Raw genomic sequence first — 16,295 nt, 5'->3', positions numbered from 1 at the left:
AATTGAGTAGTATCACCAGTAGTTTTGCTCTCATGAGCATTAAAGCACATAATAATAGACAAACAACAGTGGTTAAAGCAAGCAGGTAGGATTACTATGTTCTTTTGTCAGAAGTATATAATGTCTTGTAGTCAGTTTTAAAGACTTCTCAACCCCCAAGTCCACCCCACAGTCACCTGCTGAGTAATTTTGTATGCTTAATCTCTCGCCCTTAACTACAAGCTTTCTGCTAATTTGAGGCGAATGGGTATTTTTGACACTAAATAGGGCAGTAGAGAATCTCTGACCTAGAAAAACTCCATTCCAAGGCACAGAGAGCAGAAAATATTCTTTCAGCCTACTTGTAAGACCTTTTGAATGACATAAAATAGCTTTGACTAAACTGTGTTGCAGCCTTCGATGAATGGTTTGCAGAAACTTGCTGAACATCCCCACTACAACCTCCCCCATAAAACTTGTCACTTCAGATTGCCATCAGCCACCACAACAATAATCATTTCATGCCTATTGCTAATTGCAAGCACAGCTGAGGCTCAGCAGGGTTCTCTTGCACAGTCCCAGGCCTTTATAGCAGCCTCAATCTGTTGTATGGCACTTGTTCACACACAAAAAAACTACCAGCAAAGGCAGAAAGAGGCAGAGTCACAGGTTTCTTGTAATCCCTCTGCTATCCTGCTGACAACCCAGCCCTATAAGCATTCCTGGTTTTGTCCGACGCTTTACAAAAGCTGAAGTGACCTTAAGCTACTAGTATGTAAGCTTTTGAATGAAGACTCCGGCTCCTTCAGGTGCATTAAGAACCAGTGCTGCATCTGCCTTATGAGATGCTGTTCGCAGCACCCCTGGGGTGAGCTGTGGCTTCCTGTAACATGTAAAATATGAGTGTGAACTCAAGGTTCATGGCAAGGAACAGGAGGTCATGCTTCCATTCAAAGCGAACTAAAGAAATCGGGAGTTTGCAGATGTTCTTGTGTATGTGTAATGACACCACCTCCCGAAAAGCCCAGGAACCCGGCACAGTCTTTGAGAAAACGTGCTGCAGTCAGTGTGCTACTTGCAGATTTATTCATATCAATTTTTGCAATTTATATATTCAGAGACAAGCTTGCGATTCCGGCGACGTATAGATCGTGCTTTGCGCTCCCGCGTTCAAAAAATTAAATGGAGCCTGTGGCTTTGGCAGGCTGGGCTGTCGCCAAGGCAACAGCCAAAGCTCGCCGCCGGTCGCCCATCGGCACCTTCTCGTGGGCTGCTCCGTACCTCTCGCCTTTGCAAGGACAGAGCAAGGCGGGAAAGCGCGAGTAGAAACCTTGGGCTGCCCACGGCCGTGCTGACTGTTTGCAGTCATCAGGCCCAGTCCTGTCATTCTAATCCAGAAATGAACTTCTTTTAACTGGGGAAAGGGACTGCAGAAATCAGCCCAAGTGGAGAAGGGAGTCAGGAGGCTGGGACTTGCCTCATTGGGAGTTTGCCTGGCTCTTCTCCCTCCTGAACGGGGAGGTAGGACTTCATCAAAGCAAGACAGCAGCCCTCTTTTTTTCTTTACCTAATGTTTTGTTGCTGTTGGGGAGAGTCGAGTCCTTAAAAATATAATGGTGCGGTAATGATAGCATCCTGGTGGTGTTAAATGGCCTAGTCCTGCTACTGGCCCTGGGCTTTGGCAGTCTCTCCGCCGTGCCTGTGGTTTATAGTCTAGCAAATCACTTAGGAATGAGCAGAGTTAAAAAGAGGGGAGGCAGGCGAGAGGACCAAGATAAAACATTGTACTGTGTCTGTGTGTTGACTTAGTTTCAGCACAAACCTCCTTTGAAATGGCTTAGCCTTGGTAAGCAGGACATCCTCATGCATTTAATAAAATGCATGTGGCACTTAGGTCTGAGGGTTTTAGGGTCTGCTCAGTTGTAGTTGATATGTAAATGGTCGTCCACCCGCAGGAGGGGCCTGACAGCATGTGGCGCCTGATTCAGGGTCCAGATTGAACATCCCCCAGGTTTGGCTCATGTGAAAGTTTGTCTTCAGCAAAGACCTGGTTTGTTTTGCACGTCCCAGGCCTAAACCGAGCAGCTGACACAGGCAGATCCAGTGGTCAGCTGGGGCACTTCAAAGCCAACTTGCCACACTTGTAAAGGTGGGAAATGTGGGCACAATTGGGTCAATGTGCTCCCTCTGAGTGCTGTCCTCCTAGTAGCTTCAAGTGATGCTGGGATGCCCTGCCCTTCCAAGGCAAAGCTGGCTGCTTTTTATGTACTCTGTGTATAACACCAGAGGTGAACACAGCGTGTTATCAGTGGAACAACAGGCAGGTCTCTGGGCCCAAGAGATCCTATTTAATATTAACGCGGCAAGAGGCAGCCATAAACACGGGGTGGGTTGCTCATGGAAAGCTGAGATCGCGCAGCAGCAGGTTGTAGGACATGCCCAATGCTGCATGCGCCTTTGTTTAGTGTGTCTGTGGAGCCTGATTTTAACTGAATGTGCTATGAAGTCTGCAGCAAAGACTGGGGTGGAAGGCTAGGCCAAAGGGATGGGTGCTAAAGGAGGCCTCTGAAAGGCAGGGGTGTTTGCATGGAGTAAGGGTGCTGGGGGTCTGTGCCAGCGGCAGCCAGTGAGCGGCAGACATAGATCCTGGGCACACGGGTGATTTAGACCACCCGAGCACCCCCTATTCCTAGCTCCGAGCTCTTTGCTGTGCCTCGTGGAGGATCAGCGTCTTCCCCATCGGTCTGAAGACCAGAGGGAGCACTGTGGACATCCAACGAGGCAGAGAACTATCATGTTGAAAGAGACCTCCGGTCTTACTGTAAAGACCTCAAGTGTCAGAGAAACCATCCCGACCCTAGGTGAGGTAAGTTGCACCAGTGGTTACTTACCCTCGCTGTTAAATTGTGCCTTGTTTCCGGTCCGATGTTGTCTTAGCTTCCAGCTATTAGATCACGCCGTGCCTTTGTTTTCTAGATTAAGGACTGCCAGAAATCTTCTCCCCATGTGGCATGCAATGTTGTTGAGGACGGTAAGTCCTCGGGGAAAGATGCTTTGTTTCCTGCAAAAGCTTAGGAAGTTGATGTCGCTGTGTGCCTTGGCTTCTTTTCTTCTTCACGCTGTAAAGTTTCTGTTTGAAATAGCAGATTTTGATGTCTTCCACAGTGTTGTCATGGTGTTGTAGCCAGGATGGTCCAAGGAACAGGCGAGAGGCCGGATTGGCGAGGTGAAACGATATCTTTTGTTGGATCAGCATAGGCAAGGCAAGATTTTAGATACAAAATGACCTTCCTCAGGACCTGGTCAAGAAATATCTATCATGAATTTCTGCTCTCTTCTCTAAAACTCCCACAAGTAGAGGGGATGGCAGCCTGGCAGATTGGAAAAACTGGGACCATTTTGTCCAGAGGAGGGAAAGACTAACAGGATATCTGATCATAGTTTTTAAATACAAAACAGGTGGTCACAAAGAGACCAGTAGTTTCATCTGCAGGGGACAAAACAAGCTAAACGTGGAGCTATTGGCAGTAGGGCTGGAGTGGTGTTGTAGCTATGATGGTCCAAGAGTGAGAGGAAAGGGTTTTTGCGTGATATTTATTGAACCAACTATATACCTGGACAAGCTTTCAGACATCAAGTACCCTTCCGCAGCTCATCCAGTAAAAGATATCCCAAAAAAACCCTTATCTCTAGGGCTGTTGGTAGCCAAAGGACTGTAATGAGGTGTCTGTGTTCAGGCTTCACTGCTGTCAGATGGTAATATTTCCCAGACCACAGGACACCACCATTGCATACAGTGAGATCCATGTAGAAGAGCAACTACCTCGTGCTTCTGGGGGGCTTAATTTTTGTTCTCGAAGTACTTGAACTGTTTCCCTTAGTCAAGCATGGAAAGAAGACTCCCCTAAGGCAAACTGGAGTTTAAAAAAACAAATCCAGGCACTTTGCTTTCCTTGTACATCTTCATTAGGCTCTTTGTGGATTGCTCCTAATTGACCTGTTAATCACCTGGCAGCCTGACACCAGTTATAACATCCCCTCTGCTGTGATGCCTACAGAAGACTTGATGTTGGTCAAGCTGTCGCCGTGCTGAGAGCACTGCGTACTGCCTCCCCACTTCGATTCATTTTGGGGCCTGACTTTTTTGTTTTCATTAGCCTTCTCTTGCCTTGTGCATGCTAAGCCTGTGAGCTTTGTGGGGTCTGAACTATTATTACATGTGTGCTCTTCAAACCTAGCAAAGTGCTGCTCCCATCTCGAGCAAGGCCATATTGCAATACAAATGGTTAGTAGTAGGTTGGCTCCTGAAGTTTAAATCCAGTGGTGAAGGTTCCTGTTTCACCACAAAAAAGGCCAGATTGCCAATGTAAGGCTCTTGGTTAATGTTTGAAGGCATACTTTTAACACTTCTCCTTATTTAGCTGTTATAATTGCATGGCACTTGTTCATCCGTTCTGCCTGTCAGACTTAAGCAGTAACAAAAAAAAAGAACTAGGGAAGACTGGAATAGTTAGTTCACAGACTGAACTGAAACAAAAGGAAAAGAATCAGAGTCATTCAAAAGTAATCATCTCTGCAGTATTTTTTTCTGATAAGACAGACAAAAAGTTAGGTTTGGAGTCAAACTGAAGTGTTTTGTTTGATCCCCCAACAAGTTTTGTTTCATCCATTGGGTTTCTAATCCTTTATTCTTTTAGTTGGGGTTGCTTTGTGTATGGTAGGTGTTGCTTCAAAAGTTGCGAAGTTTCATTTGAAAAGTTTGAAAGTCAAACTTTCATCATTTAAAAAAATGTATTCCCCATTTGCTGAATTTGAAATATCCAACTCTTATCGCTGCTTGCCTCTGATGCAGTTTCACCTGATTGTCTCAGCAGAGAACCTGGCTGTGATATAGCAAAGCGTTGGCCCGTTTGAAAAAAGAAACACCTTTGTGTTAATAATATCAAAGCACGAAGGTCTGGCATCTTCACCGGGAACGTTTCTTGGGTGATTTTATGAGCATCTAGTGAAGCAGAGCAGTGAGAACAGCAACCCTTGCTGCTGATCTTCAGTGAGTGATCTTAAAAAAGATCACTGATGGGGAAATAATTTAAGAGCGAAGTCATCTAGTTCCACTTTTCAAGAGGAAATAAAAATGTTAAGCTTAAAGTACTATTGACAAAAGCTACAAATGTTAAACGGATGCAGAAGTTTCCTCAGAGAGGGCAGTGGGAAAGTGGGTACAGAAAAAGTATTTTTAACTGGCATTCAATGAAATCTCTCTCTCTGTTGTTGCCTGTGAAAAGACTCCTTTCTCCACGAGCGTATAGGTGTGGTAAGTGTATGCATATCTGGGGGTTCCCGGCACAACTCTTAATTGCATAGAAAATTGCTTTGTTGATGATGGGAAGTGGAGCAGGAAGTGGTGACATTTTATGCTTCCCCCCTCCCAACACATTTCCATCCTGCCATTTGGGAACGCTGATCCTGCGCGTCTGAATAGGATTTATGAATATATGAGCAGTGCTCTAAACCCAGAGCCCACCAGAGGCTTCCTGCTCTGCAGGGGTGACAGTGTGCTGTGACACCGCTGCAAGTGCTTCTCACAGACAAGAAGCAAAATTTCAGCCCTAGGAGGGGAACTATGATTTCAACAGCTTGAAATGAGCTCGTTGGCTATGTGCTTTTACCTCTCTGATAGCTCTGGGGTTGAGACTGCAGCAGCTTGTGCTGCCAATAAAAGGCCCCATACACTGTGTCAGTGTATCTGCAAATAAAACTTGATGTTAGGACAGAGCTGCAGTGTGTTAGTACCCCCTTGTCCTCTCGAGGAACAAGCTACCTCCTTCAGCGGATTGGGTTTGAAGTTCCCAACAGGTAAGTGGCACGAGCATCTTGGGTTGGACACTTTCAGTGGCTGGGTCACGCTATTACTGGGGGGAACTCTAGGAACTAACCCAGTGTTGTTGCTGGCACACCGACTCTACAGCCGCACGGTGGGAGAGCCTGCCGTGCTCCTTTGGCACTCATCAGTGTTCCCATAAAACCTCTTGGTGAAAAGGCTGTGGATGGACAAGCTGTGCTGAAAGTTGCTTGAGTCTTTGAACACAAGTTCTATTTAATAACCCCTTTTTCAGGCCAAAAAAAAGAATCAATTGCTAAAAATGCTCATTCATGGAAAGTGCATTCCAAAAAAAAAGAAAGAAAAAAAAAAACGTTCCCTTGTAATCCTGTCAGAGGAAGTTAGCAGGTTGGCAAACAGAAAAAGGTCAGTCCTGCTTGTGTTGATTCATGTCACACCGTGCTCCCGCGCTGTGTTTGCTGGAGAACTCTTGTCTCTCTTGCAGCAATGGTACACCAGCTCAATGAATGTCATGTGCACCTGGCTGACGGACCGCATGGACCTGCAGCTTCACATTTACCAACTGAAAACCCTTATTAGGATAGTAAAGGTAACGATTTGTGTGTGACTTTGCAAACATCTTAGCGTTAAAAGGTCTGGGTAGCATGTTTTCCTGCAGTGCTTTCTGCAAATGAGAAAGTTTGTGTCTGATTCATTGTTGAACCTATTGTACCCTCACACGCATCAAAGGGAACTAGAGAAACGGACATACATGTGAAAAATGCTTCACACCATTAGAATAATTTTCACTGTCAAGGCAGCAGCACACTGTTGGCGTTCAACACGAACATCCCAAAAAATTAACTTTTTTTTTCCACGTGCAAAGAAATCATGCCAAATAATCATTTTTAATCTGGGGTTTAATTAAACGTAAAGTTTGTAACACTTGGTTGAATGGGGATATTTACTCCCAGCAATGTTTAAATATGTCTTGTGATTATTGTCAAAATGCAAATCATGATTGTTCTCAAAGTTAATTGAAGCTGTTTCTTTGACAATGGGTGTATACAATCAACTCTAAGAGATCACAAAGGTGAGATAACATACCCTGAAAGGAGCATATTTTTCTGCATGCTCGGGTGCGCGTCTTGGACTAATGATAATTATTTCAGTGTGAAATCACAGTGGTTTACATGAAATAATAAGATCCCAGAAGGGGGTAAATAAATTTTTGATCATTTAGGTTCTATCTGATCTTTTTTTTGGTCTCATGTTTTAAAATGCTTGTGCTCTCCTGTACGCAGAGCACAGATTCAAAGCCTGAATGCATTCAGGCAGAAATGTGCTGTTGAGAAATGAAAACAAGAGGCAGAGGCATATTAGTCATTAGACAAGGAATTCTTTTTTTTTTTTCCTGTTTTTTAAATATTGCTTTGAGCAGCAGCAAAAACTAATCTGAGAACTTTTTTGGATCCACAAAGTAACTACTTAAAGCAGTTACTAATTCATAGCATGTGGTTCAATTCATTATGCAAGGGCTATTGGTTGTAGCCGTGTTGGTCTAAGAGGATAGGCAGACAAAACTCTTTGGGTAGAGTTGATATCTTTTTATCAGACCAACTAAATAGATGCAAAAATATATATATATATTTGCAAGCTTTGTACAAGGGCTGGAGTTGTACCACTAAGTCATACCCAACAGGAAGATCTAACCTAATTTATATAGAAGGAGACGAGGTTTAACTCTTAATTCCACCAGCCTGCTAACTAACCAAACTGCTGCAGCGAGGAAGGCAGGGGAAGAGATCAACATACACACTCGATACGGGTATTTACACTATTTCCCTTTCAGGAAAGCAAAGTGTTCTGGCGATGTGTTAGCATGCTTCCCATTCACAGGCTGCAGTGTTATGTTTTAAAGAAGAAATCACGCGCTACAACAGTACATTGTGAAAGGGAACGGAGTACATCTAGGAACAGGGTCATTTAGCCCATGCAGCACTCTGTGCTGCCACGGGGAGACTGCTGCTAGTACCCGAGCCAGCTCTTGTAAAACTAAGCTGGGCATCTCTACAGTAGGCTGCAGTATACAGCATAGACGTACCTGGGTGTGCTTTGTAGCCTCTGTGCCGTTGACCCAGTAGGCCTGATTCTGGAGTCCTCATGAAGGCACAACCCCCACCGAAGTGAAGGGGCCAAACTTGCTCTTTGGACCTGACTTTGAACGTTGTACCTCTCTGTCCATGTCAAGGGGGCACAAATTGCCACTCCACATGGTTTAAGGCCTCTTTGCAGTTCAAGAGAATTGTAAAAAACCCTCCGTGATGATAAGAATCGGGCCTCTGACTTCAGCCCAGTCATGTCCTTTCAGGCTAATGGTCCAGGTGATGTTGAAGTGAGGCACTAGACACCACTGCTGGGCATTTAAATCTGACTCGGTGCTGTCTGTTGCCTCCCTCCCCCCTGACACATCTCTTTCCCTCTTAGAAAACGTATAGAGATTTCCGATTGCAAGGGGTACTGGACTCCACCTTAAACAGCAAAACCTATGACACAGTTCGAAACCGGCTGACTGTAGAAGAAGCCACAGCTTCCGTTAGCGAAGGTGGAGGTCTTCAGGGCATAACGATGAAGGACAGTGACGAAGAAGACGAAGAGGATGATTAGCTAATGTGGTTTAGAGGCCCACTTGGTGATAGCCTGGTAACCAGTGCATGTACCTAGTCTGTTATTCAGTTAGCCACATTAGGAACTTTTCTGTCCGCTCTAAATGCCCATGAGAAGTTGACCAATACAAATGCCATTTTAGCTGTGTGGTAATAAGATTAGCACCTCTCTTTGATTCATTGGTTTCCTAATTTCATATCTATATGTTCATAAGCAATATGGAGCACCATTGTTTAATACTGTTAATGGAAAACTACATAGAAAAACACGCTAGGTGTGTCCCTGTTACAATTCAAGTTTAAACGACGCGTCATTAATGTACTGTATATACACTGATGGTAAACTTTTGTGAAGATGAGTGAACTGAGTCCTTTCATTTCTTTGTTTCTCTCCTGTGGATGCCAACTGCTTAAAATTAATAAAAACAGCTATGTTTTTAAAAGAAAAGTCAGGCTGCTACCAAGGAGTTTTTTTTTTGTTCTCTCTGTTCATTAAAAAACAAAGCAAAACAAAAAAAGAAACCGGCCGTTTGACTCGTGCTGCCTCCCTGTTTAATAAACCAGGCACTTGCCTTGAATGTGCAGCTAACTCCGGAGAGGTTGCATCCCAATGGGTTAGTGATTCTGACTGCTCCGGCAGGTTCATCCTATCCTCATGGGTACATCATGCCACGGTACGCCCCACAGAAGTTGTTCTATGTTGCTGACTGCCCCCCTCAATGTTACACTTTGTTTAAGGTTCAGATAACTGTGTATGTACAAAGGCACCTCGAAATACAACCTTAGCCTATATAAACGTGTTTATAAAACTATATGACTCTCATTTCTTTTGGTAGACTGTAACCATCATTTTGATTCCTTTGTTTCACAATGGTTTTATATGTCATGTACATTTGCATTTTTGACCAGTACGTGCATGTCCCCGAGTTCCCCCCTCCAGAAGCTTTTACTTTCTGTGTAAAATAGTGGATCCATCTTGCTTTTGCCTTATACAAGCCGACAGTTGTAAGAGTGTGAGAACTGTGGCTTCTCAATAAATAACTATTCAGATGTCTTCAGACTAAACTATGGAGTCTTTTTATGTATGTCTGCCTTAGAAAAACAATGACAGGCCGAGCTGTAAGAGCCCTCCCGCCCCCTCCAAGAATAAAGGCATTTTCTTTTCACTTGGGTGTTTTTTTTTTTAATTTTACAGTTTATTCATTAAGAAGATGGTTTGAAGGTTCACTTGCAAAGATCAAGGTGAGGAAGGTGTTGATGAGGATACCTTTCAGGCCCAAACCAGGTTGTGGCCCTTAGGTAACAGGAGGTTCCAGCAGCAGCTGGCAGTTCCTTCCAGTCTCATCTGCACAAGATGCCCTCCAAACCTGAAAGATTTGCCAGCAGATTGCGTAGTTGTCGGGTCCTTGCACTCCAGCAGCCTGCTCCGATCGAGCGTGACGCATCAGCGAAGCCCAGGGCATCATCCAAACCAGAGCAATGAGCCGCTTCTTGCCATGGAGTGTTCCACCTAGTCCTCACACTTTCCGAGGCTGGCTTCCCTCATGAAACCCCGTAGTCTTTGGACTGAACGCGGCTCATTCCACTCCTGTGAATAATTGGAGACGGTAAAAACCCTCCCTGTGCAGTCTAGAATGAAGCGAGAGCTGCTGCAGGCAGGGAGAGCCACAGGTGACAATCAAAAGCAGGGGGGCCAGACCAGGCAAAGAGGGAGAGCTTTTGCATGGGCCAGTAATACATTCATATGAGCCTTTGCAGCACACAACGCATTTTGCCAGTAAGCTGCTGCATTCCCCACTGCAGACGAGCACGAGCCCCCTTGTAGCAGGCTAAGGCAGAAGCCAGGCCTTGATACATCTTGCCTTCCACGCTTCAAATTGCAAATGCTTGGACGCTAGTGTGGATGCACTGAGTGAGGACGTGCTGATGCGGAGGTCCACTGAGGGCCTTAGGTGCTTACAGCCAGTGCTTAGGCTCCCCAGAGAGCCTCACAGCTCCCTGCAAAGTTGTCTCGGTGCAAAGACATCTAGCCCTGACCCTATTAGGCTGCTCAGTTCCATCCATGCTCAAGGGTGCCTAACCAACTGGTCTCAAGCAGCAGCCAGATGGTCCCATTTACGCAATAACCTTGGGAATGAAAGTATTCACTGAGGAGGCAGGAGCTCTATTACAAATCCCCACTCGGCTTGAGCCCAGTGCTCTGACACACCAGCAGAGAGGCCCACAACTTGGCTTGCTGATGCTGTTCCCTAGTTGATAATTTAGTGTGCAAGTAAGAAGCCAATCAGTGACACCAGGTCTTGAACTAGCATTGCCCACACATCAGATGTGAGCCCGAACCACCACGCTATGGTATGCATTGTTTTGCTGTCTTGCAATCTCTCCCTTGTTCTCTCACTGCCTGACTCCAGGATAACTGACTTACAGACACCAAGAAGCAGCATTCCCCCTCCATTAGCTTGTGGGTTGGAGGGCTTGTCTGTGAGTGTTTGAAAAGAGGCGGGCAACCTCTGAGCACATCTGTCAGCTACCGATGTAATGCAGTGTGCGTCTCCCATTACAGCAAGTCAATCACCTGCTTTCAGACTCTCCCCAGGACCCGCCTCAGCGTTAGGTCTCAAGCCCAGCTCTCACATGGCTCAGGCAAGCACCTTAACCCACCAGGAAACACCCAGAGGCACCCTTTTCACCCCTCCCCTATGAATGTGTGCCACTAATGTCAACAAGCATCCAAAAAGCCCCGAGACCAAAGTCAGTCAGCCGGCAAATAACCATTGAGCTAATAAGGCAGCTTCTTAAGTCCCTGACCTCATACAGCAGAAACCTAACTTCAAGTCCTGCCTTACTACTTAATTTCTGCATGGAGCAGTCACTAGATAAGGTCAGTCCTCCTCTTTCCATACATTATGCAGCTCTTTGAAAGACTGGGCGTAGGCACCTGCTTTCAAGAGAGGGCAGCAGGTGTGAGGGTGCCTTGTAACCCTGAGGAAGGGGCCAGATTTTGGGCATGCCCCTGTCTTCAGCATTTCCCTGCTGCTCGTGCTGAGTAGTCATACAGAAAACTGACTCCGTCTTTAACACTGCTACTAGCACCTCACAACCATTAATGGACTTCGAGCTTCATGAGCACTGGGTATTATATCACCTTTACCCCCATTTTACAGGTAGAAAACTCAGGCTCATGATCTCAAAGGCCTTCCACATTAGTGGAAGCTAGCAATGTCAGCACCTTTCTGGCACTAGGGCTCAGCAATTTGTCCACGTTGTAGAGAATCGGCAGTCATAAACTGACCCCCCCCCCCAAGGCATCCTGCCTCCCAGGATAATGTCTTAACCTCAGTGGTTTCCCCCACCTTAACCTCAGTGCCCCCCCATATTACCTGAGGTGTTCAGCCTCTGCCCTAGAGGTAATTCAGGCCCCACCAACAGTACAGCTGCATTAACACTACATCTCTTAGGCTAACCAGACCAGCTTCTCAGCAGAGATCGTTAGCACTCCCCCCCACCAAATGAAGCGAGTTGGGGCACAGCATAAATTGCATGGCCACCGATTCTGGAGGAGGTGCACTCACAGCTCAGTATCCCCATGCAGTGCTCGGTTGCATCCTATGCACATGCCCTAAAAGCACGAGCTCTTCCCAGGCAAGCTAAAGCACCAGCTGCGTCAGGTCAGGGGCTGCAGCTGTTCACCTTCCTCCATCCCACAGTCTGGCAACTGTATGAGCCAGCCATGTGCTATATGCACGCCAAGGCTTGGGCTGCAACATGTGAGCCCCCCTTCAGATCCCTGCTGCCCCATCCTGCAAGGTCACCTGCCTCAGCCTGCTGCCTGCCTCCCCCCTGCCTCTAGCCCTGCCAAAAGCAAGCCAAGGAGCACTTGGCCTTCACCCATCTGGTGCATCCAAATTCTTGGCACAATTCACCCATGTTCAACACCTGGATTTCACACCAATCCCCTTTTCAGTGCCTCCTTTAGCCTTCTCTTTCCAAAGCAGTCACCACACATGAGTCTTCCTAATGTTTCATATCTCCAGTGCCTGAAGCTGGAGTGAAATGTCTTGAGCAGCCTGATTTGGGGATGGGGGGAGAGTCTATGGAGAGCCCTTTGGCTTTTGGGAGCCCTGGACTGCAAGGAGGTAAGAAAAGGAAACCTGCCTCTGGAAACCAGCACTGGTAAAATGCTCTAGCCCCATAAGCCACCTGTTCCACAGCGAAGTCTGCACCAGGCCAAGATGAACCTAATCCTTTTTGCTCTGTTCAGTCACACAGCGCCCAGCTCTATCTGTAAGTATACATGGGTGATGCGGCAACAATGACCTGCTGGGAAGCTGTGCTGGAAAATAAGCCCGGAAGTGCCAAGTTGGACTACTCACTCCTTCAGAAACCCACATCAGGAATGGTCAGGTTCAGCTGCACAAAGTAACTCCAGATTTAAAACCCCCCTGGGCATAGGCTGGTCTTTGAACAGGCCTCAGGCTCAAGGCTAGTGCTTGCTACATTTAAGCTTTTGCTGCTACGGGGATGCCAATTGTGGTAGAGTAGAAAACCCACTTGGTGGAGACACAGTGGGTTTTCTTTGCCAGTGGGCACATCTACACGTTCATTAATGTGTAGGGCACATTCATTAATGTATAGGGCACGTTCATTAATGTGCCCTAATTACTAGGGATGTAGGTTGTAGCCATGTTGGTCTAAGGACATAGGCAGACAAAGTTCCTTGGGTGAATCTGAGCTCCTTTATTAGACCAACCCAAACAGTTGGAGAATAGTTATTAAGCTTAATAACTATTCTCTAACTATTTGGGTTGGTCTAATAAAAGAGATCAGATTCACCCTAATTACTACACATTTAGTTTAGTACTTTTTAAATGAAATACTAACTGAACGCGCAGTAACTAGAGTTACTTCGCAGTTGTGCCAGTGCATGGTTATTTAGTGACACTTACTGCGCACTAGCCTGCCGAGCAGTGTTATTAGGCTATTAGCACAATTTCTGTTGTGACACGCTACTGCGCAGTACTATTAGGCTAATGCGCAGTAAGCGTCTCATGTAGACGTGCCCGGTGTGGCTTACAACAGTCCCCTGAAGTAACCTTTAATAGCAAAAGGTTGCTGATATAACTGTACTTCGACTACAACTTTTGCTATTTTAGTTGCGTTAGGCATGGTCAGAAGGGTTAAATTATATTCCTGACTGACTGACTGACAATACCAGCAAAACGCTTACATTTTGACCAAGCCAAAGCTCCCCTCCTGCTGACAGGGAAAGCTAGCTAAATATCCCTCTTCGCCAGAGCTGAGGCATGTGGCATGGATACTGGAAATGTGACCAAGTGTTTGACTGACACGTGTCTGCAGCAATCCATCCAGCTTGTTTTTATGGCTCAGCAGCTAACTGAGTCCTTCCTCTGAGTTGTACTGCATTTTGCCTGGCCCAGAGGCACCTTAGGAACTGCCTTGCTTCCTCTCTAGTGACCAAAACATCAAAGAACATTTGTGCTCATAAGCATACAGGCAGAAAAGCAGGCATCAAGACTGTTTCCCTTTCTTGCCTTACATTTTTTTTTAACCTGAGGCAACAAGAACCACTCTGGGCTAAAGGGCTAAAATAAAACAAAACAGCTACAAACCAAAGAGATTTAATGTAGTGGCTGAGCAAAAAACAACCTTCCTTTAAAACTCTGCCTCAAAAACAAAAGCTTTTATGCCATAATCACTGTGGATACTTTTCTATAACCTGTAACTGGCTCCTCTACAGAGCACTGGGACGCTGCTCCAGCCAGGACTTTTACTGGAATGATCCACCAGTGACACCAGGCTGGACCAGGAGCTGTCTCTGTGTCCAGATAAGTCCTTCCAAAAAATATGTCTTTGAAACTTGCAGGGGAGGAAAAAAGGCTTCTTGGGGCTTCAGATCTGGCACTATTTTCTCTCTCTCCCACAGCACATAAGATGAACATATTTACCATTAATTATCAAGACCATCTCTGGACTTCAAACAAAAAATGATTTGCATATCACAATGCAATACCTATCTATAGATATGCAATCATAAAAATGATCACTGGAAATGTAGATAAGGAAACTAAAGAGGCTTGAATAAAGCATATGAAGATAGATAGATAGATAGATAGATAGATAGATAGATAGATAGATAGATGCTATCTGTAATCTATATATGCATATACAGGCAATCTATCTGTAATCTATATATGCATTATACAGGCAATCTATGTATACAATCTATATATCTATATATATATTTTATCTATAGATATGCAAGCATATATATATTTATCATATATATCACAATCATATATATTATATATATGATTGTGATATATAATCAGAATCATATATATGATATTTATGATTGTGATATATATGATAAATATATATATATATATATATATATGATTGCATATATATGGATAGATAAATATATATAGATAGATTGCATTTATACAGATTGCATGGATAGATTGTATCTATCTATCTATCTAGATTGCATATATATATGTGTATATTTATATGTATTTATATACATAAATCGTATGCTTTATTCAAGCCTCTTTAGTTTCCTTATCTAACCATGCACTGATCATTTTCCCCCTTCATAAAAGACATGGATTTCACCTAAAAATTGTAAAGCTGCATTTGTCGTAACTATGCAAAGCATCAGAGAAAAAAGTGCAGAGATTATATGCAATCTGCCAGCAGAGTTCTGTGCCATGATGAAAATGCCTTGCAGGTCAAAACAAAGAAAAACACTGAGCAACAAATTAGTCGCAGGCGGTAGCTAATATGGAGATCAAAAGATTAAAATTAATACATGCAACAACGAAGTAACTGGAATAATGGGAGCACTTAAGAAGATTAAGTCAATAACAGGGGCCAGAAGTACAAAAATAAGATTTCGATTATATTGTAAAATTTGATACCGGGGAAGCAAAAGCAATTGTAAACATGGCATATTCCGCTCTGCCCATCACAGACATGTTGGCTCATTTCCTATGCAATGAATGCAGTTGTTGAAATAAACAAAAATGTTATGACTCAAATCTTCGATCAGAAAACAAAGCAGGTGGTCAGAGACCGGCACGGAGGGGGTCTGCGAGGCAGGACCTGTTGCAGCCCGCGCGGGCTCTGCCAGCTGTGCCGGACAAAGCGCACGGAGGGACTGTAGCATCCTCGGACCCCCCGGCAGCCGGGGACGGAAGGTGCCCGGGCTGGCGGGGCTGCGCGCCGCGTGGGCAGAGGGGCTGGGGATGCGCCAGCCCGTGCGGCCACTTCTCGGGGCTGCCCGTGCCCGCAACGAAACGGGGCTGCCGAGGCACCGCAGCGGGGGGGTCCGCGGCGGTCCGCGGCGCGGCTGGGGGTAGCTGCCCGTGGCACGGGCCAGGGACAGGCTGCAGCCCGGCAGAGGCAGGGAGAAAAGCAAAGCTCGCCCCGTGGGCACGGCAGAAGCAGCCCAGAGAGCCACGGCTGCAGCCGCAGCCCGCCCGCCCGCCGACAGTCACTGCTGCTTCCCAGCGCCCGTCCTTGGGCTGCCCTTCCCGGCCCGGTCCTGGGTGCGAGTGCTGCCCGCGCACCCCTGCACTCCCCCCCCTCCTCCCCCGGGAGCTCTGCCCTGGCTGCTCCGGTCTCTGGCAACCCGCGGGGGCTAAGCACCCCGCCGGGCTCGCAAGCGCCCCTGCAGCATGCTGAGCTCGGGTCCCTCCGGGGTCTGCCCCCTTGCCCGCTCCGACAGCCCCCGGCGCAGGTCCCGGGACCCGCACGCGCTCCCCTGGCCCCGCCGAGCTGCCCTTCGCTGCAAGAGGGGCGGCAAG

The 16,295-nt window shown here is 46.1% G+C and overlaps 2 protein-coding genes across 7 annotated transcripts in view; one reads left to right on the top strand and one right to left on the bottom strand.

Moving 5' to 3' along the window:
* The window catches only part of CADPS (calcium dependent secretion activator), a 245,143-nt gene extending 235,511 nt beyond the window's left edge, over positions 1-9,632 (top strand). For all 5 annotated transcript variants that reach the window (XM_059715930.1, XM_059715931.1, XM_059715928.1 and 2 more), the window contains 2 exons: positions 6,306-6,410; positions 8,288-9,632. In XM_059715930.1, coding sequence (XP_059571913.1) covers positions 6,306-6,410; positions 8,288-8,467 — 285 coding nt within the window. In that variant the 3' untranslated portion in view covers positions 8,468-9,632. The remainder of the gene's footprint in view (positions 1-6,305; positions 6,411-8,287) is intronic.
* CEP15 (centrosomal protein 15) overlaps positions 1-16,295 on the bottom strand; it is a 44,959-nt gene that overhangs the window by 3,393 nt on the left and 25,271 nt on the right. The window contains exon 6 of one of the 2 annotated variants that reach the window (XM_006267003.4): positions 9,641-10,054. The exons of the other annotated variant lie outside the window; for it this stretch is intronic. Within the exon in view, the coding sequence (XP_006267065.2) occupies positions 9,977-10,054 (78 nt within the window). The 3' untranslated portion in view covers positions 9,641-9,976. Of the gene's footprint in view, positions 1-9,640; positions 10,055-16,295 lie in introns of those variants that run through there. 2 annotated transcript variants of the gene reach the window in all.

The sequence above is a fragment of the Alligator mississippiensis genome, chromosome 12, assembly GCF_030867095.1.
Source record: "Alligator mississippiensis isolate rAllMis1 chromosome 12, rAllMis1, whole genome shotgun sequence".
Lineage (NCBI taxonomy): Eukaryota > Metazoa > Chordata > Crocodylia > Alligatoridae > Alligator > Alligator mississippiensis.
Note: the sequence above shows the minus strand (reverse complement) of the source record. Positions and strands in the feature narration are given on the sequence as shown.